General features: G+C 36.3%; 1 protein-coding gene across 5 annotated transcripts; it reads right to left on the reverse strand.

The window, feature by feature from the left end:
• Nucleotides 1–7,803: 7,803 nt before the first annotated feature.
• Nucleotides 7,804–25,968, reverse strand: LOC127413339 (caspase-7-like). 5 transcript variants are annotated; one of them, XR_007892569.1, is made up of 8 exons: nt 25,801–25,968; nt 24,418–24,484; nt 15,908–16,035; nt 11,975–12,103; nt 11,699–11,874; nt 10,531–10,648; nt 8,708–8,799; nt 8,142–8,285 (listed from the first exon to the last, which is right to left on the reverse strand). XR_007892569.1 is itself a non-coding variant. In XM_051650404.1 (7 exons), the coding sequence occupies exons 2-7, from the start codon at nt 24,477–24,479 to the stop codon at nt 8,080–8,082; spliced, it is 819 nt and encodes a 272-aa protein (XP_051506364.1). In that variant the 5' UTR covers nt 24,480–24,484; nt 25,801–25,967; the 3' UTR covers nt 7,804–8,079. The 5 variants fall into 5 exon arrangements, 4 of the variants coding, with proteins under 4 accessions (XP_051506364.1, XP_051506365.1, XP_051506367.1 ...); XM_051650404.1 differs by lacking the exon at nt 8,708–8,799 and having other exon boundaries at nt 7,804–8,285; nt 25,801–25,967; XM_051650405.1 differs by lacking the exon at nt 8,708–8,799 and having other exon boundaries at nt 7,804–8,285; nt 24,418–24,481; nt 25,801–25,965.
• Between the last annotated feature and the right edge of the window lie 1,081 nt (nt 25,969–27,049).

Below are 27,049 nucleotides of genomic sequence, written 5' to 3' on the forward strand. Positions count from 1 at the left end.
ATAGACACTGATTTCAGTCTTTAACATTTGTTGAAAATCAGGATTTGCAAAAGGGATGCATTAAAGCGCCAATTTTATGATTTCCTTTTCTCTGTATGTGGCAATATCTCTAAACTCAACAGGGCGTGATCTGAGACTAAGATATTTCCAACTGAGCAATCAACAACAGATGAAATGAGGGAAAAAAAAATCTATTCTAGAGTAAATCTTATGAACTGATGAAAACAATTTATAATCCCTACCAGATGGGTTCAAAAGTCGCCAGATATCTACAAGACCAAGATTTTTACAGATCTTGTGAAGTGTCAATGTAGCTCTAGGGGGTTTACACACTTTTGCTTCACTGTGATCAAGGACTGAGTCCATCACAAGATTAAAGTCTCCTCCCAATATTATATCATGAGGGGTGCCAACAGCTTGCAACATCCCTTCAAGATCTATAAAAAGCCCTGATCATCAGCGTTAGGTGCGTAAATATTAGCCAAAATCAACCTTTGCTCCTGAATTTCTCTTAACACAACAATGACTCTTCTTAATTTATCTTTAATCTGTTTGAGACATTTGAATTGTAGATGTTTATTAATCAATACAATGACTCCCCTGCTCTTACTTGAGCCAGCACTAAAGAAAACATGTCCACCCCATATCTTCCCAAATGTTTCAGCTTCTTGCGGGGAAAGATGCGTTTCTTGAAGAAACACTATATCATATTTCTTGCGCTTAAGAACATAAATAACCTTCCTTCTTTTTATGGGGTGCCACAACCCATTTACATTCCATGTGGAGAGAGATAACCCATTCACATTAACATTTGACATATTGATATAATAAAAAATACAAAAAATGAGTGTGTCAAAAACAAAATTATACAGACCACATTCCCCATTAATGCAACAATCAAACCCCGAACTTCCCCCGGAACAAAACAAATAGAAAAAAGAAAAACATGTGCATTAACCCCATGCACGAGAGCACCAACCGGCGTCAATCCCTGTAAACTCAAAGAGTCCATGTACGCCTACGAGAGCCCCCCGACAACTTTGCCATCGGAATGCTCGAGTCCGGTGCTTCTGCACAAATTTTGTGAGGCACAATTACAATAACAGAAAATACTTTGTAAAACATACCCCAGCCAACAGGCAGAATAACAGAAAAAACATGTAGATTCATTCACAGAACTGTCTTGAAGGTGTGTTCCTCCTCAAAATAAACTCCAGCTGATATAAAACCATTCAGTTTCCTCGGACAGAAAAACAATTGTTCAGTGAACTGGCTGTTATGAGTGCAGCAGATGAGGTAATCATTCTACTAGGAGGCATAAGCACAAAGAACAAACAGATTTAACCACAACTGTCCCGAAGTAGTGTAATTCCACAAAACAAGCTCCAGCCGTTAGGCAGAGCCAGCGCGAAAAACAAAACCGGCATCCCAGTTCCTCGGATGATCAAGAGCCAAACTAACTCGGAGGCCGCAAAAAAAAAACAACAAAAAAAAAACACCATAACTTACTCAGCCCGTCAACTTTATAAAAGACGTCCTTTATGTGAGCATATAGATATTTTGTGGTCATCCAAAGTGTCCATTCTCGATCTGGCCGGAAACTTTAGTGTAGAAAAGATCTTCTAAAGTTTCTTGGAGTCATGCCATAAAACAAACTCCAACCGCTAGGCGGAGTCAACACAAAAAGAAACAAAAATGGCACCCAGCTTCCTCAGATAATAGAGTTACTGAACAGCGAGTCAGTCCACTAATATAAGAAACATCAAATGGCTTACTCCAATGTATTTATAAAGGAGAGTGCCTGTTTTGGACAAGTAAATACTTTGCGGCCATTCTTCGTTTCTATTCTCAGTTTGGCCGGGAACATCAGAGCAAACGAGATCTTTTTCTGATGTAAGAGTTTCTTGCATTCCTTGAACCGATCGTGTTTCTCTCTTGTGGAATTCGCGAAGTCCGGGAACAAGAAAATATTATGGTTCTTCCAAGAAAGCTTCCCTTTGCTCCTCGCCTGGCGCAACACGAGATCTTTATTTATCGGATGATTTCAGAAATTTGGCCAGAATGCATCGAGGCCTTTCTCCCTCAGCAGATCTGTGAGCTGGCACTCTGTGAGCTCGCTCGATTTCCAGTTTATGGCCTGTTATGTCGAGCAGACTCGGGAAAAACTCGTCCAGGAATTTCACCATATCTCTGCCCTCTTCATGCTCAGGAATTCCAACAATTCGTATGTTATTCCTTCGGCTCATATTTTCGAAATATTCCAGTTTTTCCTAAATTAATTCCAAATCTGTTTCAGACCCGGGCGGATTAGTAGTTAATTCCCTTTCTGATGACTCAAGATAATCGATTCGTTTTTCAACTTCTGTCACTCTTGTAAACAACTCAGAGAATTTTGTTTCCATAGCCGTAATCGATCTACGTATTACAGTGAGATCCTCCAAGTCAGCAAGAACCTTCATCAGCATCACCGACATGTTGGACAACTGATGCTGAATATCTTCTCCCGACATGCCGTCCAAATCGAGTCCCCGTCTTGCAGTCCCGTCAGAGGCCTCGGCTTGAACACGTAAGTGTCTTTTAATGTCTCCAGAGTCTGAGAATTTTGACTTCTTTGCCATATTTACCTCAAAGAGCAAGTATGTAATTGGGTATATTGAATCTCACCGGATCACAACATGAAAATAATTTTAAAAACTAGCAAAGTTCGCAGAGCTCGTCATTCACACGTCTGTCTCTCAAATTGCGTCATGTGACTCCCCATGAATATCTTTTTAATGTTTTAAAGCATTTTGGGTTTGGTGACAACTTTATGTCTTATATTAATTTGATATACTCTAATGTTTCGGTTATGGTCAAAGCAGGTGGTGGATTAGGTGCACCAATACCTGTGTCGAGAGGTATTAGGCAATGTTGTCCGCTTTCTGGGCAATTATACAGCTTGATTATTGAACCTTTATTGTGTAGGTTAAGGAAGAACCTCAAAGGAATTATAATTCCTTATTCAAATGACAACTTTAAATTGTTTTTATCAGCCTATGCAAATGATATTACTGTCTTTATTACAAGTCAAGAGGATATTACAGCCTTAATTCAAACTATTGGAATATATGCAAAAGCCTCTTAGAAAAAGCCTTTAAGAGTTAATTGGGCAAAAAGTGAAGGTTTTATCATTGGCAAGTGGGAGGGTTTTGGGTTTCCGCAACTTTTGGGTGGATTGCAGTGGCGACAGTTGGGAGGGTCTGCTGGAAAAGGTGTCCGCCAGATTGTCGAAATGGAAATGGCTATTGCCACAGTTATAGCAGGAAGAGTTCTGGTTGTGAATAATCTGGCTGCATAAATGTTGTGGCACAGGACTATTGTTACGGAGCCACCTGTGGAACTTATCTATATTATACAAAGGACACTTGTCAATTTCTTCTCGAATGGACAGCACTGCATTCATGTGGCTGCACTTTATTTACCAGTCCATGAGGGTGGTCAAAGCTTGGTGGATGTGAGGAGTCGTATCCAGACTTTTAGGATACAACCTGTACAGAGACTACTTTACAACGAAGATGTGGCATGGGCACCTAAGGCTGCAAGTGTATTTATGAAGCAGATAGGTGTATTTGGACCAGGTAGACACATATTTTTTAATGAAATTAGAAGAGATGAGCTTATCAGGGCTTACACCTTTTTATGAGTCTATGTTACAAACATGGAGAACTGTTTTTAAAGTAGAACGAGATGTGGATGACCCAGGAAATTGGATTCCAGAGGAACTGCTGTTTTTCAACCCAATGATCCAGACTAGATTATTGTCCTCTGTAAATGAGCGGAGATGCTTATTGAGGAATGGCATTCAAAAACTGGGACATCTTCTAGATGAGAAGGGTTATGCGGTTGGAAACGCACTGAGGCACTTCAAGAGATGTCGGGGTTGAAGTCTTTATGCCTTGCAAAGAAATTTGCAATGCTTTACCAAGTGCATACAGGATTTATATAGAGCAGAGACATTCACAGGATATAAGACATTGTCAAGATTTTCCAGAAATAAAGATTTTACCTATCATAAATGTGGAAAATGAAAGTGATGCTGTGGATTCAATTTTATCTTTCAAGACCCCTCAATTGGATTATTTTAAACATGCATCATAGAAAGCAGTATATTGCACTTTAGTAAAAGTCACAAAAAACTTCTAGATGGCCAAAACGTTTATGTCCAGGCTTCTTTGTGTGGGACAGGTGGCAGACCCTGTATAAACCCCTGTGGAGAAGCACACTGCTGATTTACAGTGGAGGATTATTCACGGGGCCATAGCTACAGACGGACATGTGGCACACCTGAATCCAGCAGTGGGAGGGAAATGTCGATTTTGTGGGAAAAAGGAAGATCTGGAACATTTGTTTTTAAATAGCTTAAAACCTGGTTTAGAAGATTTGATGACGAATTTTCTGAGGAAGTATTTATTGGGGGAATCAAATATAATTTTTCAATGAGGAGAAAAAAGTGTTACTAAATTATTTGATTGGAACAGCAAAATTGGCAGTATGGATAACCAGGAAGAATAAAGGTTTACAACTTGCAACAGTAGATCCCGAAATAATGTTTAAACGTTTGGTAGAAGCAAGACTAAAAATCGAATTTGCTTATTATAAGTTTACAAATAACATGTTTTGTTTTTGTGATGTATGGTGTGTTAATGAGGTATTGTGTACAGTTTATGGTGATCGGTTTGTTCTGAATTTGTAAAAGTTAATTATTATGTTTAATTTTTAAGAAACATTAATACATTTGCCAGTAATGTAAAGTGATGTATGTATGAAAAATAATAAAGTGTGTGTTAAACCTCTCTCCCTCTTTTTCTCAGAGAGTCTCATATCTTATCTACAGTATACTGCCAAGTCTAACTAGTGTATGATGCAACACAGAGACTTTTTTTGTTTTTTGTTTTTACCCTTAAAATATTTAAATTATTAAAATTAAACGAAAAGGAAACAGCTTGACGGTTGGTAAAAGAAGCGAGACTGAAATAGAATTAAGGTTTCAGGGAGATGTTCTGCTTTCTGTTCCATTTCTCTGGAACACACCTTGTTTTCAAGCACACAACTGAGATCTTAGACAACAGCAACAGCAGCAGAACTTGCAGAAATGTACAAAACTCACCAGTTCAACAAACAGTGTTGCATTTATTCTAATTACAAGGTAATTAATTGCTGTAATATAATTACTTTTTTTTGTAACTAACACTGTTAACAAATACAAGAAATATGCAGTAAAAATACTGAGCTGTGTCTTAAGTATTTGGACAGTTAGGCCACATTTACAATCAGATAACAAAATATCAAACCAAGTGGCTTTTATTTAAAAGAAATATAGCACAAGCACACTTTTAAAGCAAAATATTTCACAACAAAGAAGTTTGTTAAAGGGAGCTGCTGACTCAGTTCTACTCAGCAGTCATTGAGTCTGTCCTGTGTACATCTACAACCAGGGTTGGGAGGGTTACTTTTGAAATGTATTCCACTACAGATTACAGAATACATGCTGTAAAATGTCATTTATAATGTATTCCGTTAGATTACTCAAGGTCAGTAACGTATTCTAAATATTTTGGATTACTTCTTCAGCACTGGTAGATTTTTTCACTTGTTTTGACTATAAAAACTCTGCCAGTACAGTAAGACAAAATACACGTTAAAAATACATTCTCTGAAAAACCTAAATATCTTATGCAGTGTTGTTTCTAAAACAAGATTAATCAACTTGATCTTGTTTTAAGGATTTTTAGATATTTTTACAGAAAAGCAGAAAAAAAATTCTGCCCTAATATCAAAGTTATTAGTAGAGAAAGAAAACTTTGTGATCTAATGTGAATTTTCTTGATAAAAAAATATGATCATGCATGTAAAATGGCTAGAAATAGCATTTAAGCTTAGCGTAAACCTGACAATTTACACAAGGTTTATTTCTATTTCTTCTGCTCCAAACTTACTTCAAACTTACTTCTCTGTCTGCTCGTATGAATGTAACACATCATAAGAAAGTGTTTCACCGCTGTTCAAATGCACTTTGAATCACATCATTTATATGTATAAATGTTTTCCATCTGAAAGGACTAAATATTAAATGAAACAAATGACAATAAAATGCAAAGTAATCTCTTCAGTAATCTAAATACTTTTTGAATGTAACTGTATTCTAATTACCAATGATTTCAACTGTAACTGTAGTGGAATACAGTTACTTATATTTTGTATTTTAAATATGTAATCCCGTTACATGTATTCCGTTACTACCCAACACTGTCTATAACTGTCTGGTTGGTTCAGCCACCGAAGGAAACTACAACAGACAGTCAGGACTGCTGAGAGGATTATTGGTGGCCCCTTGCCCACCCTCCAAGACCTGTACATCTCCAGAGTGAGGAAACATGCAGGTAGAATCACTCTGGACCCCACACACCCTGCCCACTCCCTTTTTGAACTGTTGCCATCTGGCCGGTGATACAGCACACTGAGCACCAGGACATCCAAGCACAAGAATAGTTTTTACCCCTTAGGCCATTTACCACATGAACAATTAAACTGCCTTCAGGACTCAATAATGTATAATTATGTAATGTACATATGTAAATTCACTCATATTTAATTAAAATAATATATATATTGTCACTTGCACATGTACATAGGCCATTCTGTTATATGTCCTATTTGTTTATGTCTATTTATACTCTTACCTTGTTTTATATTCTGTCTCACTGTAATGTTCTGTGTGCACTTGTTTCTCCTATCACCAAAAACAATTAACTGTGCACATGAGAACACTTGGCAATAAAACTCATTCTGGTTTTATGTGTATGATATTCTTTCTTCTGCTGAACACAAATGAAGATTTTTAGAAGAATATCTCAGCTCTGTATGTCCATACAATGCAATGCTACTTGCATTGTATGGACCTACAGAGCTGAGATATTCATCTAAAAATCTTCATTTGTGTTCAGCAGAAGAAAGTCATACACATTTGGGCTGGCATGAGGGTGAGTGAATGATGAGAGAACTTTATTTTTTTGGGTGAACGATCCCTTTCATTTTTAAATGATAAAACAAAACATACTGATAAAAACTAAGACAAAATGTATTTGAACACATTCTGATTGTCAAATGGTAGTGGAACATAGTTCCAATGCAAAGAATTACACCTAAAGTTACACTGCAAGGACACCTGTGTGAACTTAAAGGGAACCGACTTCATACATCCACTAAATGAACCTTGGTATCAGTTAAAATTAGGGCTAAACAATGAATCGAAATAAAATCGAAACATTACCTTTTAATTATTTAACCACAAAGGTCTGCAATTAAAGTGAAGAAAGTTTTGAAAAAAAATCTACACCCAGATTCCTAAGATTCTTTGCAGATAGAACTTGGTTTGATATTTTATACTCTTAATCTGGTCCAATAAAATTCATACATATTTTTGGGTTACTGTATTTGATGTTTCCAAGTTATATAAAAAACAAAGGACAGATAATTTTCCTTTGCATTTTAATCTTTGCCCAGGGGCAGAATCTAATAGCAAAGTAAAAAGTTAATTTAGCATGATAAAAATCTTGCACCCCTTATAAAATAATATTTCATGTATCATGATTAACCAGTCAGTCTAAATAAAAGTTCACCTTAGTTCACCCAAATGACACATTCCTGTTTCTTTAACACTTCTTTTTGGTCATACTGAAAACACAAGGTCTGAGTGCATGTAAAAGGGGATGCAAACAATACAGGAAAAAATATTCAAATGATGACAACATTTCACAGCTTGAATGTGAATATACATGTAAAATATAATCTGTCAAGTCCAGCATTGTAAACATATCACTCACACCATAAGAAATGAATTTTTTAAAAGACTACAGATACAAATACACAAGATCATATAATAGTACATGAAAATCCAGCGTGTCCCTTTGAATCATTTCTACCAGACAGCTTTTCATACTTTAGTTTTGGCTATACTCTTTTTGCTACATAACATGATTTTATAATAATTCAAAAAGTGTTCTTAATCCATTTCTACTTAATCCTTAAAACAGACATTAATCATTTAGGGAAATAGAGTTCTTTGGTCAACATAGAAACAATGCATGGTATCTGTTTCTTGCCGCTGAATCCGGGCAGATTGGAGGAGGATTCGAAATCCAGCGCCACCTTGTGGTTGACACGCGTCATGATCTGCATGATCTCCAGTTGCCTTCCGTATTTTGACAGCACATCACACAGAGAGGAGATGAACCAGGAGCAATAACCTAAAAGTAGAAACAAAATCAGTGAACTTTTCGGATTTGGATCTGTGGGTAAAAATGTGGAATTTAGTGGAATGGATTTAAACATCTTTATATTTTGATTACCACTTGTTACGACTTGTTCTTTGTATTTAATAATCACTGTTTTTTTTTTTTTTTTAATCTAACAGTCTGAAAAACAAGATGCACTCTGCACTCCTTTTTTATAATTTATAATATATTTTCTTATATTTTATTTATATCTCAAAGTACATGAGAACAGACGTTTCGGCCTCACGGCCTTCTTCAGTGTGTAATTTTGTTATACAACTGCACAGAGTTTTTTTTTTTTTTATTAAGTCTGATGGTTTCCCTGGTGTGGGCATTAACTTCTAATCACAGGTAATTGGAACACTCAAACATGATTCTCTCATTAATTACTTAACAATCTCGTTAATTAGACCGGACATCTTAGTGCATGTGTGAAGTGATCCAATACGTCAAGCAACTAGTGACTTTCACAGGTCTATATCACAACCTAGAATCACATAAAGAGTTCAGCAGATAGGACTAAGTACACATTAATACAATCATATAAGATGTAAACATACAATCCATTTTATCATAGTATATGAGCCACAATATATTCATAAATCAATATCACCACCTATAGTCAAGTGAAAAAATGAATCAATGGCAAAGTGAAATACACAATAACTACAACAATGATTTATATTCTACAGAGTATTGGTGAGAGACTATTTGTGGGTGCTTAGAGGTAACAGGAGAGATTGAAATCCTCATTAAGGACCAATGGACACATGGACTTCAAACAATGCATCCAATAAGCTTCCTGTTGTAGTTGTTGTTTCTCCACATTCCCACCTCTTCTGGAACTTTCTACCTTTTCAATTCCTACACAGGTTAACTGATTTATTTCATGATTACAATCGAGGTAACGTCATGTCTTCTAATAGCTGATTTATGTTCACTTATACGTATTTTTAAAGATCTTGACATCTCCCCAACATAGATTAGTTGACAGGAGCATTTTAACATATAGATCACATGTGTTGTGGAACATGTGATCAATGAGTTAATATAAAAGATTTTTCCCGTATGTAAGTCTGTGAATTGATTGGTACTTATTATAGAGGAGCAAGCTGCACAGTTCCTGCGGACTGTTCTTCAAACTTCTCTGAATCACGTATCTTGTTTTAACGAGAGAGGGTGATAACTGTCAACAAGTTTCTGTCCGTAGACTTCCAAAAAAACATAGTATTTAAGGTGTTATTCTGCTTTAAAACTAATATATCAATTAAATGAATCATATTCTGATCTCTTTCCATAGAAAATTAAATAGATTCCAGTCTTGAATTTAAGAAATCTATGAATTCAAATAGTGTCTTCTCTGTCCCTGTCCAAATTAGGAAGCAATCATCAATGTAACTCATCCATCATTTCATATTTTCTATGAAGGGATTATTGTTGTGAATATAATTTAGTTCAACAGCAACAAATCAATGACGCTGAAGTATGCTGTGAAAAATACTTGCATTCAAGCTGCATATCCTGTACATAAAGATACCTTGATGACACATTACATCTGTAAAAGTATTAGTACTCCTTTAAAATTTCCACTTCAGTAAAATAACAAAAGGTACTTGCTTTTGAATTTACACAGAAGTTAAAAGGTTCTGTATCTATAAGGACTATAGTAATTAGTTAACAAATAGTAGTGCTAATTAAAGTTAATTAAAGTACAGTACCAAAGTATAAACACTTTTGTCGAACAACAGTAAGAGACCCTGTTTTTTTTGGGAGTTTCTCCCCCTTTTTCTCCCAATTTGGAATGCCCAATTCCCAATGTGCTTTTTAAGTCCTCGTGGTTGCGTAGTGATTCGCCTCAGTCTGGGTGGTGGAGGATGAATCCCAGCTGTCTCCGTGTCTGAGATAGTCAACCCGCGCATCTTATCACGTGGCTTGTTGAGCACATTGCTATGGAGACATAGCGTGTGTGGAGGCTTCACGCCATCCACCGCGGCATCCACACTCAACTCACCACGTGCCCCACCAAGAACGAACCACATTATAGCGATCATGAGGAGGTTACCCCATGTGACTCTACCCTCCCTAGCAACCGGGCCAATCTGGCTGCTTTGGAGACCTGGCTGGAGTCACTCAGCACGCCCTGGGATTCGAACTAGCGAACTCCAGGGGTGGTAGCCAGCGCCTTTCCACTGAGCTACCCCATGTTTTGGTACAGCACCTGGGGCAGTGGAGTATGCATACAAGAAATCTGCCTGGACAGGAATTCTTTGTGTTCTCTCCGAGTCACTTCCACTGTCAGACTCAATGCCAGCATCCAGATCTGAGCCTCGACAAGCCTAGAGACACAAAGAAAAGAAAAAAAGAAAAAACACAGCACAAACATCTCTGTACTAAAAGCAATTAAGCACGAGGCTAGACCTGAAGATCTTTAAAAACACAGAAATAATGGAGAACCTTACAGCTTCAAGCATTTCATGAAATAAAAAACAGGAGTTTTGTGGGTTTAAGTCCTTGTCTGCTAGCTTTGATGCAATCTATATGCTATTTTACACTGTAAATTTAGTCTTTCTTTTCTGGTAAAATCATAGTTTATTGGCTGCGACGTGAATCGAACTCTATTTTTTAGAATGTGTAAAGGTAATTCTGTTTTTTTTACTATTTTTACACTGCAAGTCCTAAAGCACAGATTCATACTAGATTATTTTGTATTATTTATTTATTTTTATCAGTCCTGTTCAGATTCACTTAAGACATAACCAACTGTGTTTACATTTATATCTCAGCAAGAAATGCATTTGACGTGCGCAGCATTACCAGGAGGTGTCAATATGTGTGAACAGCATTTGAAAAAGAATTTGAAAGCAGTAGTTTTTGTATTCTAGTATTGACCTGTTTCCTAAAATGGCTGCCATGATGTTGGTGGTTGAGGAGACCAAAACGTGTCAAAACTGAGATGAAACGTTCATTGAGTTTCATCCCAGTCTAAAATAACATTCAAACTGAGTTTATGTATTTATCACAGGCAAATTCTAGTTTTGTGCGCCCACTAGTGTAGTAACTCCAAAATGGTCTGAGTCAAAGTTACAATCAGCATCCAATCAAATAACACTTGTGGTTAAAAAAATACACCTACTTATGCATTGTGCATTATGCAAATTTCGCCAGCACATTGCTTGGAGGCATAGCTATGTGACTGCTAGTACAAAGTATACAACAAAAGTATATAATGTATGAAGGCTACTATATATTGTATACTTTGTCCATGATTATTTTTATTTTTTTTAATCGCAGTGTGAAACGTAATTTGTATGTCAGGTGTCAGTCACACCAGAGCAGATCCCATCCATCCATCCATCCATCCATCAATCGATTATCATATAGCTCACCTGTATGAAGAAAAGCTTGGGTTTCCCCACCAGTGTAGAGCAGCGGTCCCCTCTAAAGACTTCAATGAGTTCTTTAAGATCAATATGACCATCTGTACCATATATCTTACTATCCTCTCCATGACTCAACAACACACACACAAACATGGCTGAATGACTGTGATCCTCCTGAGACACTGAGGGTGGAAGAGAAGTTAACGAATGATTCAATTAATACATTACTGTAACAATTACTGTTCAGCTTTGATAAGCAGCTCAGCACTGTGCAAGACGAACCTTTAGTTAACAAATCTCTCATTTGTGAGACAGTTTGGTCATTGTTAAATCTGATTTTGAAACCCAGCTTTGAGAAAACCTCCATCACATTCTTTGCATCCACATCTGTCCCGTTACGAACTCCCAATCCTGTATCACAAAAACATTAGAATAAATGTTAAGGGTTACTCCAAACTAAACTGTTTAACCTGTCTGAGTTTTCCCCAACTTTATTCTCAAGGGGGTCAGTGTTTTGATGGTTAGCTACAACAGTTTCATTTTAAATTTGAAAAGTTATCAAAAATAAGGTTTTTGCTTTGTCATTATGGGGTATGGAGCGTAGATTGATGTGAAAACAATTATTAAAAGCATTGTAGCATAAGGCTGCAACATAACAAAATGTGAAAAAAATGAAGGGGTCTGAATACTTTCTGAATGCATTGTATATACAGTTGTGCTCAGAAGTTTGCATACCCTGGCAGAAATTGTGAAATTTTGGCTTTGATTTTGAAAATATGACTGATCATTATTTAAGGATAGCGAATACATGAAGACATTTATCATCACATAGTTGTTTGGCTCCTTTTTAAATCATAATGATAACAGAAATCACCCAAATGGCCCTGATCAAAAGTTTACATACCAAACATTCAATTTGGCCTTGTTACAAACACACGAGGTGACACACACAGGTTTAAATGGCAATTAAAGGTTAATTTCCCACACCTATGGCTTTTTAAATTGCAATTAGTGTCTGTGTATAAATAGTCAATGAGTTTGTTAGCTCTCACATGGATGCACTGAGCAGGCTAGATACTGAGCCATGGGGAGCAGAAAAGAACTGACAAAAGACCTGCGTAACAAGGTAATGGAAATTTATAAAGATGGAAAAGGATATAAAAATATATCCAAAGCCTTGAAAATGCCAGTCAGTGCTGTTCAATCACTTATTAAGAAGTGGAAAATTCGGGGATCTCTTGATCTCTTGAAGCCAAGGTCAGGTAGTCCAAGAAAGATTTCAGCCACAACTGCCAGAAGAATTGTTCAGGATACAAAGAAAAACCCACAGGTAACCTCAGGAGAAATACAGGCTGCTCTGGAAAAAGACGGTGTGGTTGTTTCATGGAGCAAATTACAACGATACTTGAACAAAAATGAGCTGCATGGACGAGTTGCCAGAAAGAAGCCTTTACTGCGCTAATGCCACAAAAAAACCCAGTTACAATATGCCTGACAACACCTTGACACACCTCACAGCTTCTGGCACACTGTAATTTGGAGTGACAAGACCAAAATAGAGCTTTATGGTCACAACCATAAGCGCTATGTTTGGAGAGGAGTCAACAAGGCCTATAGTGAAAAGAATACCATCCCTACTGTGAAGCATGGTGGTGGCTCACTGATGTTTTGGGGGTGTGTGAGCTCTAAAGGCATGGGGAATCTTGTGAAAATTGATGGCAAGATGAATGCAGCATGTTATCAGAAAATACTGGCAGACAATTTGCATTCTTCTGCACAAAGGCTGTGCATGGGACACTCTTGGACTTTCCAGCATGACAATGACCCTAAGCACAAGGCCAAGTTGGCCCTCCAGTGGTTACATGGAGGCATTTTGCCAAGACGAATGGGCAGCTATACCACCTGCAAGAATTTGGGGCCTCATAGACAACTATTACAAAAGACTGCACGCTGTCATTGATGCTAAAGGGGGCAATACACACAGTATTAAGAACTAAGGGTATGCAGACTTCTGAACAGGGGTCATTTAATTTTTTTCTTTGTTGCCATGTTTTGTTTTATGATTGTGCCATTCTGTTATAACCTACAGTTGAATATGAATCCCATAATAAAATCCCACTCACGTTTTCTTTAAAAATGGAACATATATTACCAATTCTCCAAGGGTATGCAAACTTTTGAGCACAACTGTATATATATATATATATATATATATATATATATATATATATATATATATTACACACACAGTAGATGTTTTATTAGTGGTCGATTTTTGCAAGTAGGTACTGCTGCCGGCAACAGATCTCCAAACGGGGGTGGAAACTCCAAAAGAGGGCAGGTAAACTCCAGAAGGCGGCAGGGTTACTCCAGTCTCAGCCTCGGACGGCATGCCCATGGGCCGCCCACACTCCCTGCCGCAGTCAAAGGTCTGGCTACGTGAGACTAGGGTTAGGGTAAGGGTTGGGCTAGGGCGGAGGAAAATGTGGCACAGGCACCAGATTTGGTAGCACCCATGCAATTACCAATAATATTACATATTTTTGTGCATTGAAATACACACTCGTTAGTAAGCATTGATTTTGAATTTGGGATGCAGATGTAAATGATGATCAGTGGCCTAACATTTGTGAAAAAATAACACCTAAATTATACAGGGCTAAATTGATATACAGTGACAAGGAAAAGTATGTGAATGTATGCATCCAATTAATGAAACAAGATTGGAGGTGTGGGTTAGAGTTACTTTGACTTATAAAAAGCACTCAAACATTTTGAGTTTGCTATTCACAAGAAGCATCTACTGACGTGGACCATGCCTCACAAAAAAGAGATCTCAAAAGATCTACGATTGAGAATTGTTGTTTTGCCTAAAGCTGGAAAGGGTTACAAAGTTATCTTGAAGAGCTTACATATTCATATGTCCACAGTTAGACACATTTTCTATAAATGGAGACGATTTAGTACTGTGGCTACTCCCCCTAGAAGTGGATGTCCAGCCAAGATGACTTAAAGGGCACAGCACAGAATACTCAATGAGGAAAAAAGAACCCCAGAATGACAGCTAATGACTTGGAATTGGTTAACATCTCTTATCATGAGCCTACTATATGGAAAACATTAAATAGGCATGGTGTCCATGGCAGGACACCACGAAGGAAGCCGAAAAAATGAATTCCCAAGTTTATTAAGATATCCTACAGGATAATGTCAGGGTGGCTGTGCGCACAGCTGAAGCTCAGTAGAAGTTGGGTGATGCAGCAGGACAATGACCCTAAACATCGAAGTAAATCAACTACAGAATGGCTTCAAGAAAAGAAAATACAACTTTTGGAGTGGCCCAGTCAGAGCCTGGACCTTATAGGCAAACAAAAGGAAAACAAAACCAGTTACATTTTTTACAATAAGAAATTAGAAGATTAGAAGAGAAAATTGATAGTTTGGTCCATAATAATTATGAAAATGTACTAATGTTCTTCAAATTCTAATAATGTTATTTGTAATATGACCATGGCGACCATATGTCAAACTATACATGACTCCTAACTACCATGGTTAGGAACTATTATTTCTATATTAAAAAAAAAAAAAAAAAAACTATGGCATTTTTGTAATGAAAAACAGTAGTAAAAATACATTTAGAACTATTTCTGCCAAAATATCATTGTTAATACAGTTAACCATGGTAAATTTTTGTAAGGTTTATGATGTGTGGATTGAAAAACCTTCTAATATAGTAAATGGCACAGTTTTTCCCCCTGTTTTCTTTGTCAATGCTGTTTAGAATGTCTGGGCTAATCACCAAGTCCTTCCCGCAGTGCCCTTTAAGGGTGCAAAAATGCAGTTTGGAAAACGCCCTATAATGGACTGTGCTGCTGCACGTTCAAGACCAGTCCGCTAATAAACGCATTTTCTTTGCGCTCGCGCAACTCCTTCTTTTCTGTTGTACTGAATGAAAAGTAGTAGCGGCTAGCGCTGTTGATAATGATCTCTGATAATTGTCCCTGTCTGCAGACTTTAATGGCACAGCTCAGGATAGTAGCAAGCAAAGGGGCTTGGGACTGTGTTCGTTCTTGTGGTGAGAACGAGCCAATTTGTTTTGTCAAGACATCATTTTCATGGGGCTTCAAGAGTAGTTAGTCACATGGCTTTAATGGCTCAAGTGATTGGTTAAAGATAGCTCTTTCCAGGTATATTAGACCTCCTTGCTCTTACCTGTCCTTCTATGGAAATTCTTATTGTTGATGATGACACATTGTCCCAGGCTGGGGAACTTCATATCGTATTGATAGGAGTCTGAAAGCGTTTTGGCATCTGCTTGATCTGCTTCATTATTTGTGCTCCTGTGAGAAGAAGAAAATGGTTCATTCATAATTAATGTGGAAGGCATTTACAGTCAGTTTAGGGAAGTGGTTAATTAGTAAGTTATTCAGCACATGCTTTCATCCAAACAGAACTTGTACAACAGGTTCAGTCCCTATGAACCTGAAGTTAAGTGTCTTGAACAAGGGTACAAAGGTCAAAGCTTACGGATCGTCCCTTGTGGGGCTTAACCCTATAAACTTACAGTTACCAGCAAACTACACTAGTGGATCTCAACTGCTGGGTCATGCTGTTAGGGTCATGGACAGCAGGGATAAAACAATACTAAAGAAAATAAATAATAAATGAAAATAACCATATAATGATTTATTTTTAGGATGGCAAAATAAACAAAGGGTGAAAATGCTTCCCATATCTTTTGTTGTTGATGTCAAAGGCATCATTTTAGCCTTAGTTGTCCTTCCAGCTCATCAAGATGCATTTCCAACTAAGTCTTAACTAAGGCAAAAAAAAAAAAAAAAAAATTGCTAAAGGTGCACTCAGTAACTTTTGTCTTTGTGTCATCTTGGACTTACACTGACATCTAGCGGCTTGGATGCAGCATCATTTAAAATCAATAGTTTTCAATTTCAGATGCCACTGTAGAAATTTAGTATTCACAGTCAGTCAAAATTAAACCAGTTTAGAAAGATTCTTTGGGGTCCCTACATTAATAATTATCAAAAACATGTTGAGTTTTATGCAATGCATGGCAATAATAGACCAGTGAAATCTCTGGGCAGAGCCAAAAACACTTAAAAGGTGATAACTCCTGAATGACCAATCTTGACCAAACTTAAGACAAATTTGTAAGGGCATCAAAGTGAGGATCTGTAATGAATTTGGATGGGATTTGCCACTTGGGGGCGTATAATAATTACAAATTTTTATATGGCTCTAAATATGGAACCGTTAGTCCAAATGACTTGAAATTGTGCATGCAGTGTCTGTACAAGGTCCCAACAAGGTCTTTGAAGAAATCTGCATATCTTGAAAAACATGGCTGTCATTGACCTATCAACTTTCAGCAGCTATCAGACAAGGTCAACAAAGGCTGATTTGAATGAAACGTGGTGGACCTATTTGACTCTTGGTCTCAGTGGTGTGTGCTAAGTGTCCACAAGGCGCCCTTGCTTTTTTCTTGTATGCAAAAGACTGTATATGGCCAGTTTTACTTAAATGGCTATTATGTAACATAATAATGTAAAACCAACACAGTTTATACACATATGAAGGGGCATATTTATATATCATAAACTTGGCCACCATCAGGCAATAAAAAATCAGATGCTATTAGTAGGCTTACAACAGTATACTGTGATAACGGTTATATTCTGTAAGAGCGACAATACTCAGACACCCTCATAAATGCATTGTGAAACCAATCTAGAATTATTTGTTTGGAGTCCCAAGATCACTAATTATGTAAAAACATGCTTATTTTTCCAATCAAGGTGGGTACAGCCAGCCAAAATGCATGTAGTGGACTGGACAGTTTTACTTTAATGGCTATATAACTCCATTTTAGAAAAATTAAATGGAGATTGACCACTTGGTGGCGATACAATTGGAACTTTGGGGTGATGACCGGATATGTTCACAGGTTCTCATGTCTTTTGCTATAGCTTATTTCTTAAGTATGTAGTTATGCTTAGTTAGATCTGCTGGAATGGTGAATAGTCAGAGGGACGGTGGAATATCTTAAACACAATGAGATATTTTCACAAAATGTTATGCTTTGATGTAATGGCTTATTCTGAGGACACACATACAAAGAAATGGTGTTTGGCTACTTAGTGGTGCTATAACAGGAAAGAAAATACATGAATTTGTTTCTACCTATCTATGGAACCACTGGTCTGAGTGATCTCTAAATTTGCATGCAGTGTCTTTATCTGAGGTGCCATCAATTTCTATGATGACATTCACATATTCTGAGAAACATGGCTGCCAATGGCCAATCAACTTTCAGCAGTTATCAGACAAATATCAGAACAAAATGTGAAGGACCTGTTTGCCTCTTGGCCCTAGAGGTCTGTAAACATTAGAAAAAAAAATTAAGTAAAATGACTACTGGGAGGTACTATTATGCTGTACATGTGCATTAAAGGTTTTACATAATGCAATGTTTCACACAAGCACAAATAATTGATATATTATAGATCTTCTCATTCTGAACAACTTTTCAACTTTTCTCAAGTATCAGTGGTGTCAGTAAAATTGTGCGTTAAAAATTTCAGTTAAAAACAGTACTTTTGCAAACTAGTTCTAGGTTTTAGGAGTAACAAATAAAGTGCAGGAATATTTGTTGGAGTCTGTAAGCTGAACTTTCAATTTAGCATGGTCATATAGTATATGAAATGCAAAATTTGGTGGAGATTAAAGAATAGGTGGTGTTATAAACATCAGATTTTTATCAAATTTAGCAGATATATGCTAGGATGTGATGCTGAAGGAGCCTGCAATTATGTGGTGGACTATAAAAAAAATGGCTATATCTCAAAGGATCTTTGCTTAATTGCCTTGACGTTTTTGATGCACTTTCTCTGTTTTAGGTGCCTCTTTTGAAATCCTTTTAAACATGACCTTAAATGCCCTAAAAATACTGAACCCTGATAACAGCTGCTTGCAGGCAAAAATCCCAAATAATTTGTCTGTTGTATGATGGAATAAGCGCAATAGAAAAATCCTGGTTGTATTATAGAAAATATAAGTATAATAACTTAAAACCACATGTTAAAAAAAAATCATTAGAGCTTGTATGGATTTCTCATAATAGTTGGTGAAATATGGAAATAGCTTGTGTTAAAATAGTATGTGTTACTGTAATTAAACGTTTATTGTTTCCACTATGTTGTATTTGTAACGAATGCACTTTGAACAGGGCTGTTAGGATGCTAATGCTGTGTATTCATGAAGCAGAGTTTGCAAAGGGCAACAAAACAGAACTAAGCCATCATACAGAACAAGAGCAAAACCAACCCAACTAAACAATCCAGTAACAAATGGAAAATACCTCACAAATGACACAGAAAAGGTTTGAAGGTTTAAATAAAGTAATGGCATAACAAAATACACCTGGAAATAATAAAGACAGTAAACTATGAACTAAAACAAGACAGTAACACAAAACATGTAGTGAGTACTACATATGTAGTGAGTAAATACTGCTAGCAATCCCCAAGTAACCATAAAGAGGAATCACTGACCTCACTACAGTATTTATAATTGATTACTTCTGAAAATAGCAACATTTCCTCTTTATAATGGCATGTGAAAATGTCCGGGATGGTTTGTACCATATCTCAAGAATTACTAATTATTGTATTGTATATGGTATTGGATCAATTTATTAAAAAATATGAAAACACAAAATGTACACAATTAACACATTTTAAGGTGGTAATTTCACAAAAACAACAAAAATTTACACAATTACCAAGTTTTAATGCAGTCATTTCACAAACATAAAAAATGATTAAAATTAATTCATTATGTATGTGTAATTACATGATTTAGGTATTTTATTGCATATATGAATACAAGTAGAAGCTGTTTTAAATGTAGGGGCTCAAAGAAAATGAGGCAGTTTTTCAGTTGCCTTATAGGTTTAGAAAATGATATTATTAGTAAACGTAATAGATATTTCTCTAAATGTCAAATTTCAATTTCAGTTAAAAATATTGTTTTAAATAAAATTGTAAAAAAATCAAATTTTATTTAATTTTCGATGAAAATAAAATTGTAAATATACCAAGAGTAATATAAAACCGATTAGGGATAAAAAGAACCATGTCTATGTCCTCTACCTGAAGAAATGGCTCAAGACCTGCCTCTTTCAAATGCACTTGACTAACTCACAACTATAATCGAAGGCAGTTACTATAACTCTTATTTATAAAATAAATGAAAAAACTCTCGTTCCCTTCTTTTCCACATTTCTCTTCTTCTCTAGTTTTTTTTAGGGGTTCAAGTGCTTAGCGCTGAAACCCTATTGTAATTGTTAATAAGATTTTTATTATTATTATTCCACCATAAAACTGATCGGGCAGAGCAAACCGTAAGGCCTAGAGACTTGAAACATGGTCAGATGGTAGTAGTATTGCTCGCTACTCAGAAACACGAACTCGGTCAAATTGGTCAGTAACGATCAAATTGGTCAATGGCGCTACAACGATCAAAAACGTGAAACTGCACAGAACTCCAAGACTGTTTGTCATAGACTCAAGTGCTTTATACCATTGGAATCCTTGGCTCAAACCAAACAAAACATATATCTCTGATTTCATTTCCGCCAAAATCATGGATTTTTCATAAGACCTACTTTTGCGAACTAGTCCTAGGTTTTTCGTCCGATCGGGACCAAAGTAGCGCCAAATGATTCTATGGAGTCTCAATATCAAAAGTTATCAAATAAAGTTTGAACTTTCGACTCGAGCTAGCTACGGTATGTGAAAACATATGAAGTAGGAGTGGCCAGTTTTATGTAAATGGCTATAACTCTTGAACGAAATTAGATATCTTCAGTATACTTGACATACTTATGTATGGGCTCTATCTGAGGACACACAAAAAAGTCTGCGCAGTTTTGCCACTTGGTGGTGCTATAAAAGGGAAAAACATGAAAATGGCTGTAACTATGGAACCGTTGGTCTGATTGACTTCAAACTTTGCATGCAGTGTCTTTGTCTCAGGTCCCATCAATGACTTTGAGGACATTTGCGTATGTTTAAAAACATGGCCGCCATCGGCCAATCAGCTTTCAGCAGCTATTAGACAAGTTTAACAAAGGTCGATCGGAATGAAACTTGGTGGACCTATTTGACTCTTGGCCTAAGAGGTCTGTGCAAAGTTTTTTTTTAAATCGGCCACTGGGTGGCGCTATCACGATTTTTGTGTGTGTTAACGGTTGTATATAATGCAGCGTTTTAAAAAAACACAAGTAATTCATTTCATATGATAGCTCTTCTTATTCTGAACAACTTTACCTCAAGAACCAAACCGTCCATCAAACCATTCGTTAAATATGTGAGATTACGTTAAAAACCTACTTTTGCTAACTAGTCCTAAGTTTTTCACTCAATCCCAACGAAACAAGTGCCACAAGATTCTCTGGAGTCTATTTATGAATGATTATCAAAATAAAATTGGAACTTTCGATTTTACGTGTCGACAGCATGCAAAATATAAGTAGTTGACTTAGCCACTGCTACTTAAATAACTATAACTCTTAAATGGAATGAGATATTGTCACGAAATTTGGCACACTTATGTAAGGGCTCATTCTGAGGACAAACATACAAAGAAATGGAGCTCAGCCACTTGGTGGCGCTATAACAATGACAAAATTTAAAGTGGATGTAACAATGTTACCGCTTTTCCGATTGAGTTGACATAGTGAATGCAATTTGTGCATTGTCTTTCTTGCATAATGTTTGAGAAATGCCTAATACAGTTCAGAACATGGGCTTAAAGGCCCTACGGTGCTTGAACCCCGATAATTGCTGCTTGCAGCTATATTTATAATTATAATAGTAATAATAATAATTATTATTATTATTAACTTTCCTCAAGAAACTTAACATCTTCTCAAAGCAATGTAACAAAGAAAAGAAAATAAGTAAAAAACTATCCATAAATAAACACTTAATTAGGCTCTTAGTGTTTTTAGTAATCTATATAAAGAAAATATCAAATATCTGAAGGAAACTATGGCTGGTTTGTTTCCTGATATCAAACATCATTCGAACTGAATTTTAGAAAGGGTTTTGATGTGTATTTTAAAAACCCAAATGACATTGAGAGAAACCAGAATGAGTAGCGAATGTGATCTGCGCTTTTCTGTCACTGGAGCACAAATGAAGGGACTATGATGCCTTCAGTACTCGCGTGCATGTGCAACACTCGCACAAAACTCAGCTGCGCATGTTTGGATGGGAGGCTTGTTTGAAGCGTGGGATGAATCTCATTGAATTTGCCTTGGTGATCGCTCAAGCGAAATTTCGGGCCTCAGACGCGGATTCAGTGACAATTTCTTGCGTTCTAGACAAGCTTTTCATCTAATGACACGTGCAGCTGTCAGTGAAAAACTGTGTTTCATTAGTTCTATCAGTCTCACGTGACGCCCTGACCACTGCACACGTGCACATGGATATATCGACATACACAATGTACAAATCTTGCGAATCGCTATTTTCTGCTCAGTTTTGCATTTTCTAAAGCCAAACCAATTACGGAGGATGCACTTTTTCCTTCATAATCTCCTCTCATCTTCTCATTCAAATGAATTTGAGGAACGAGCATTTGCACCGCCTTGCTCCATTTATCCATTTATTCATTTTAATGTGAGTGGTCATGATTTCCTACATATATTGCAAAATAACAATTAATATCTTTAGGAGTTCAACTTTTTTAATGAGGAAAAAAATGACTGAGAACACCTTGAAGTCTTAAACAGAATGTGTTGTGCAAGAATGCTGACAATTTTTATTTTTTGTATTTCTGTGAAAAATTTTGCCTAATCTATGCCTATGTTCAGGGGTTAAATTGGGTGTCTAAATATGGATTTATTAATAGACCTGTTTGGTATGTAATTCATAGAAGTTTTTCTTTCGGATGAATTGATTTGACTGGGATTCTGTTTTAATAATTTGTCTATCATTATTTATGTATGTCATTATTAAACTTAATTGTAAAAATACATAATTATAGGGATGTGCAGCAATGCATTATCTGTATTTGTATCTGTTCATATGACAAAATTATCTGTATCTGAAGAACCAGATGTGGGCGGGGCTTAAACCTGAAGTGCGTTAAAACTAAATGAAACTCCCATTTTTAAGTGTTAAAATATGCCTTGTATATGCCTTTTCATAATAATAGCCTATTAATAAGAAGTAGAATAAGAATAATTATGATTCTTATTATTCTTATTAAACAATTATTATTTAAAAATATATTATTTTATTCTTTTTTTTTTAATTACCAGATGAAGCTGAATTTGTAGGCTACATTAACTTTGGAATATACTGTGGTTTCTCCTGGTATTTCTGATATTAATATCTGCATGAAACAGAATTTTCGTTTGTCTGTGCATGTATAACAACATTATTCTTGAGGTAGAAGGTGTCAAGCAAAATGTGAAATGTCAAGCACATTTGCAGTGAATAATAAATACAAATTCCAACATTAAAATAAATTAAAATAAAATCAATATAGTACACCATAATTTAGTTAAATAATAATCATAATAATAATAATAATAATAATAATGTTAAATTTATATAGCACCTTACCAGAGTTCAAGAACACTTAACATTTTCAAATTTAGCACAGTTTAAAGAAGTAGTAGTAAAAAGACAGAGTTTCAGTTTCTTCGTTTTACATGGAGGAATATTCCTAATAGCCTAAGATGACTATGGAGCATTTAAACTTTTATTTTTTAGAAATATTTTTTTAAGATCGGACCACGGCGCGGTACAGAAGAGGAACGCGCGTGCGTCTATGGTCTGGTGCCACTCTCGGATATGCTGCCTCTACCAGCATCCACAACTGACTAGAATGAAGCATAATGAACTTGAAATATTTTGAACAAGTACACTCGCTAAATAGAGACGGAATGTGTCAAGGGGATCAAACAAATACAGCATCAGAGAATACAAGAGATGGGATGGATTTACAAACAAGCATTTTTATTTTGTTTTTGGAATCAAAGGTGCCGGAACACCTTCGATTCCAAACAATTTAACCCCTGTCTATGTTACAATATTCAATGCAATATCCTGTTCATGACTTGATGATCATTCCTTATGTTTTGTTGACCTTTTGTGCTTGTACAACAATTTAAATGTGAATATTTGGAAACATTTTAGGCAATTTTAGTCAGGTACTTTATTAAGGTCATTAGTAATTCCCCTTGTTAATATAATGGGGTCATTTTTGGTTTTGATAAACTATTGCTGTTTATTGTTATTAAAGAAATATTCTGGGGACAAGTTAAGCTCAAAAGACAGCATTTGTGGCATAATGTTGATTACCACAAAAAAATATTTTGACTCGTCCTTCCTTAAAAAAAAAAATCAAAAACAAAAATCAAAGTTACAGTGAGGCACTTACAATGGAGGTGAATGGGACCAATTTTTGGAGTGTTTTTAGAATTGTGAAGCTTATAATTTTATAAAAGCACTTACATGAATTCTCCTGTTAAAACTTGTAAAACTTGGATTGAACTTTACACAGAAAAGGTTAGTAAGTGATTTTATCAGACTAAAATCATGTTAACATACATACTGTTTAACATTTACAGATTGGCCTCATTCACTTCCATTGTAGGAGATTTTTTTTTCCAACAAAATCACACATACTCTTGGTCATTCTTTGGTCTGGCATCCACACAGTCCTCTCCCCTGGGCCTTCTGTCTGACATGGCTTCTAGGGGCATAAAAACAAAATAGATCTACTCATAAATACGTCTATTGGTTTTGACAACAAAATCATTATACTTCAGCAAATGTAGTATTATTTATTATGCATGTATGTCACACCAACACATTAAAATTCCAAAAATAATTTTAGAGTTTAATAATATGTTTTTTCTCAATGCTGAAATTCTCCAACAACAGGCCAGTTGAAACCACAGATGTAATATCTTGGAGATGCAGAGTTTAGTTTAATCTATTAGTGTGATATCGGGTAACACTGAATCATGAAAGACAGGAACGTTTGCTGAGTTACTGGAAGTGTTTTTCTCATGATGTGTCATAAAATGACATCCTCTGTGTTTACTTTATCTGACATGGTAGTAGTATGCTAGTGGTATGTCAGCTACGTCCTATTTCCTTATCAAATACTTATGCATGCATTAAAGCGCAGCACGGTGAAAAGTGAAAAATGCAATAGTTACATTAAAGTACTATTGCTACTTGACCTGACCCTTAAAATGACTTTGGTGTAACCTACTGTAGTCTAAAAATGGGTCATTTAAATAACATTTAAATTTACATTTTATCACATAAAACACATTTAGGGTTGGCTGGCAAAATATTTGTTTTACAGTGTGTTCATGCAGAACTTTAGAGATTACTAAAACTACGCATTAAATGACTCCCACAATCCATTGCTCTTTATGGTAGATTTTCATGTTAGGGGTTTACCCAGTGTCAAGAAAATGTGGTTTTAAGGAAACAGTTCATTTAGGGTTAGGGTTAGTTAGGGTTAGGTTAGGGTTAGGGTTAGTTCCTTTAAAGATTACTTGTTTGTTTCATTCATTATTTAAATGTTATGAAGCCATAATGATCACAAACATTTGGATTTAACAAAACATACAGTATACACGCTGATAACGTTAGGTTGGGCCTCTCACACTGTCTAGAAGTAGGTCACTACCAAGTGGGACAAGCCCATGACAGTAAATTGTGACAAAACTTTGGAGTAAAATGACTCTCCTCTACTTTTGTATGAAGTTTTAGTCCTAAAAAATGAGATCAAACTTAATGCATTTGTTAGCAGGAACTCCTTTACCTGAGTTACTTCCAAGGAATTTCCAAATGAACACATACAATACTGAACATACATGAAAGACCCTATTGTCTTTAGTGGCATTTACACACATTGACATTGTTACACCGAAACAGTAAGACACGTATTACCGTGTTATCATGCTTTTATCCATTTCAAATCATTATTCAAATAAACCATTTTCCAACATGAACGTTTCCTTTATCGTTAACAAAAAAAACAAAACTCACCGCCAACAAAGACGCAATTAAGCTTATCAACTGTGGGAATAAAGCAAAGAACATACAGCCTCGTTGTCAGATGTACTCTTAAAAGAGAAACTGAAATACAAACACTTTTAATGCTGAACTCATACAAGCCCCAAAGTCTGTCTTCAACAGGGAGGGAGCATTACAAATCCTACTACGGTAAAGCCTTAACTCATGTATATTAATGATTTATGCTGACGTTTTGGGTAACGAATATTAATTAGTTTTACGCAGACGTTGCGATTACTTTACAATCGGAGGCTTGTCTCATGAATATTAAGCACCAAGCCTTCATCATTTGTTGTAAACAGTTCCGTGTTGTTGTCAGTTTCGGAGTCGCTCAACCCTTGGGCGCCTGCAGGATTTAATCTGAGAGTAAGCACAGAAATCTGCCTAGAGGTGTGCACGAGCCTCAAAATAAAACGCGACCATTACCTGAGATCGTGTAGCCCGACCCTACCGTCAGATTTTAAGCCCGAACTCGCTTACTATCTAATTTCTTCTCCTAGTATAGCTGTATTTTATGTAGGAAAAAGCAACATTTGTAACAGTACTGAAACTGTAAACATACACAGTTTTAACAAGGCACAGCAGCCCCTTTGTACAATAGAGCAGAAGGGGGAAAAAAAAAACATTGACTTACCGTTTATTTAATGAAACTTCACTTGGTGCAGAACAATCTGGAATAATATGAAACAGTCCCCTCTATGCAGCCTGAACTTGTTTAGAATGTTGAATCTTTGTGACAAATGCACTAAAAACAATCTAGACACAGTGGAAAGAATGAAACAGAGTACAGGTGTCTTTCTTTTTAACTTGACATGGTGTTTAAACAGTGCCGGTCCTGCTTGAGACACTGAAGGTAAAGCGAGACGTGGTGCAAATGTCAAAGACATTCGCCCAGCATGTGTTTAAACAATGGGAAAACAGAACAGACACGTGCAAAAACACATTCGGTGTGAACGGCCCCTAACTCGTCCGTTCGCGCGTGCCTGTGAGTGAGAGCGCGTGCGCGAAACAAGTTCGGTAAGCCTGTTTATTTTTTCATTCATACAAACCCGAAGTCCTACTTGAAGAACTGACACGAAACCGACCCAAAACCTGTAGGTTTTCCCTGGCCCGGGTCGGGTTGCAGACCACTAAATCTGCCTAATAAACCTTATATCGTGCTCCCCCGTGAGATTTTGTATTTTATTTTTTGAAAAAAAAAAAAAAAAAGAAAACCCAACAC

Source organism: Myxocyprinus asiaticus, chromosome 22, assembly GCF_019703515.2.
Source record: "Myxocyprinus asiaticus isolate MX2 ecotype Aquarium Trade chromosome 22, UBuf_Myxa_2, whole genome shotgun sequence".
In the NCBI taxonomy this organism is placed as follows: Eukaryota; Metazoa; Chordata; class Actinopteri; order Cypriniformes; family Catostomidae; genus Myxocyprinus; species Myxocyprinus asiaticus.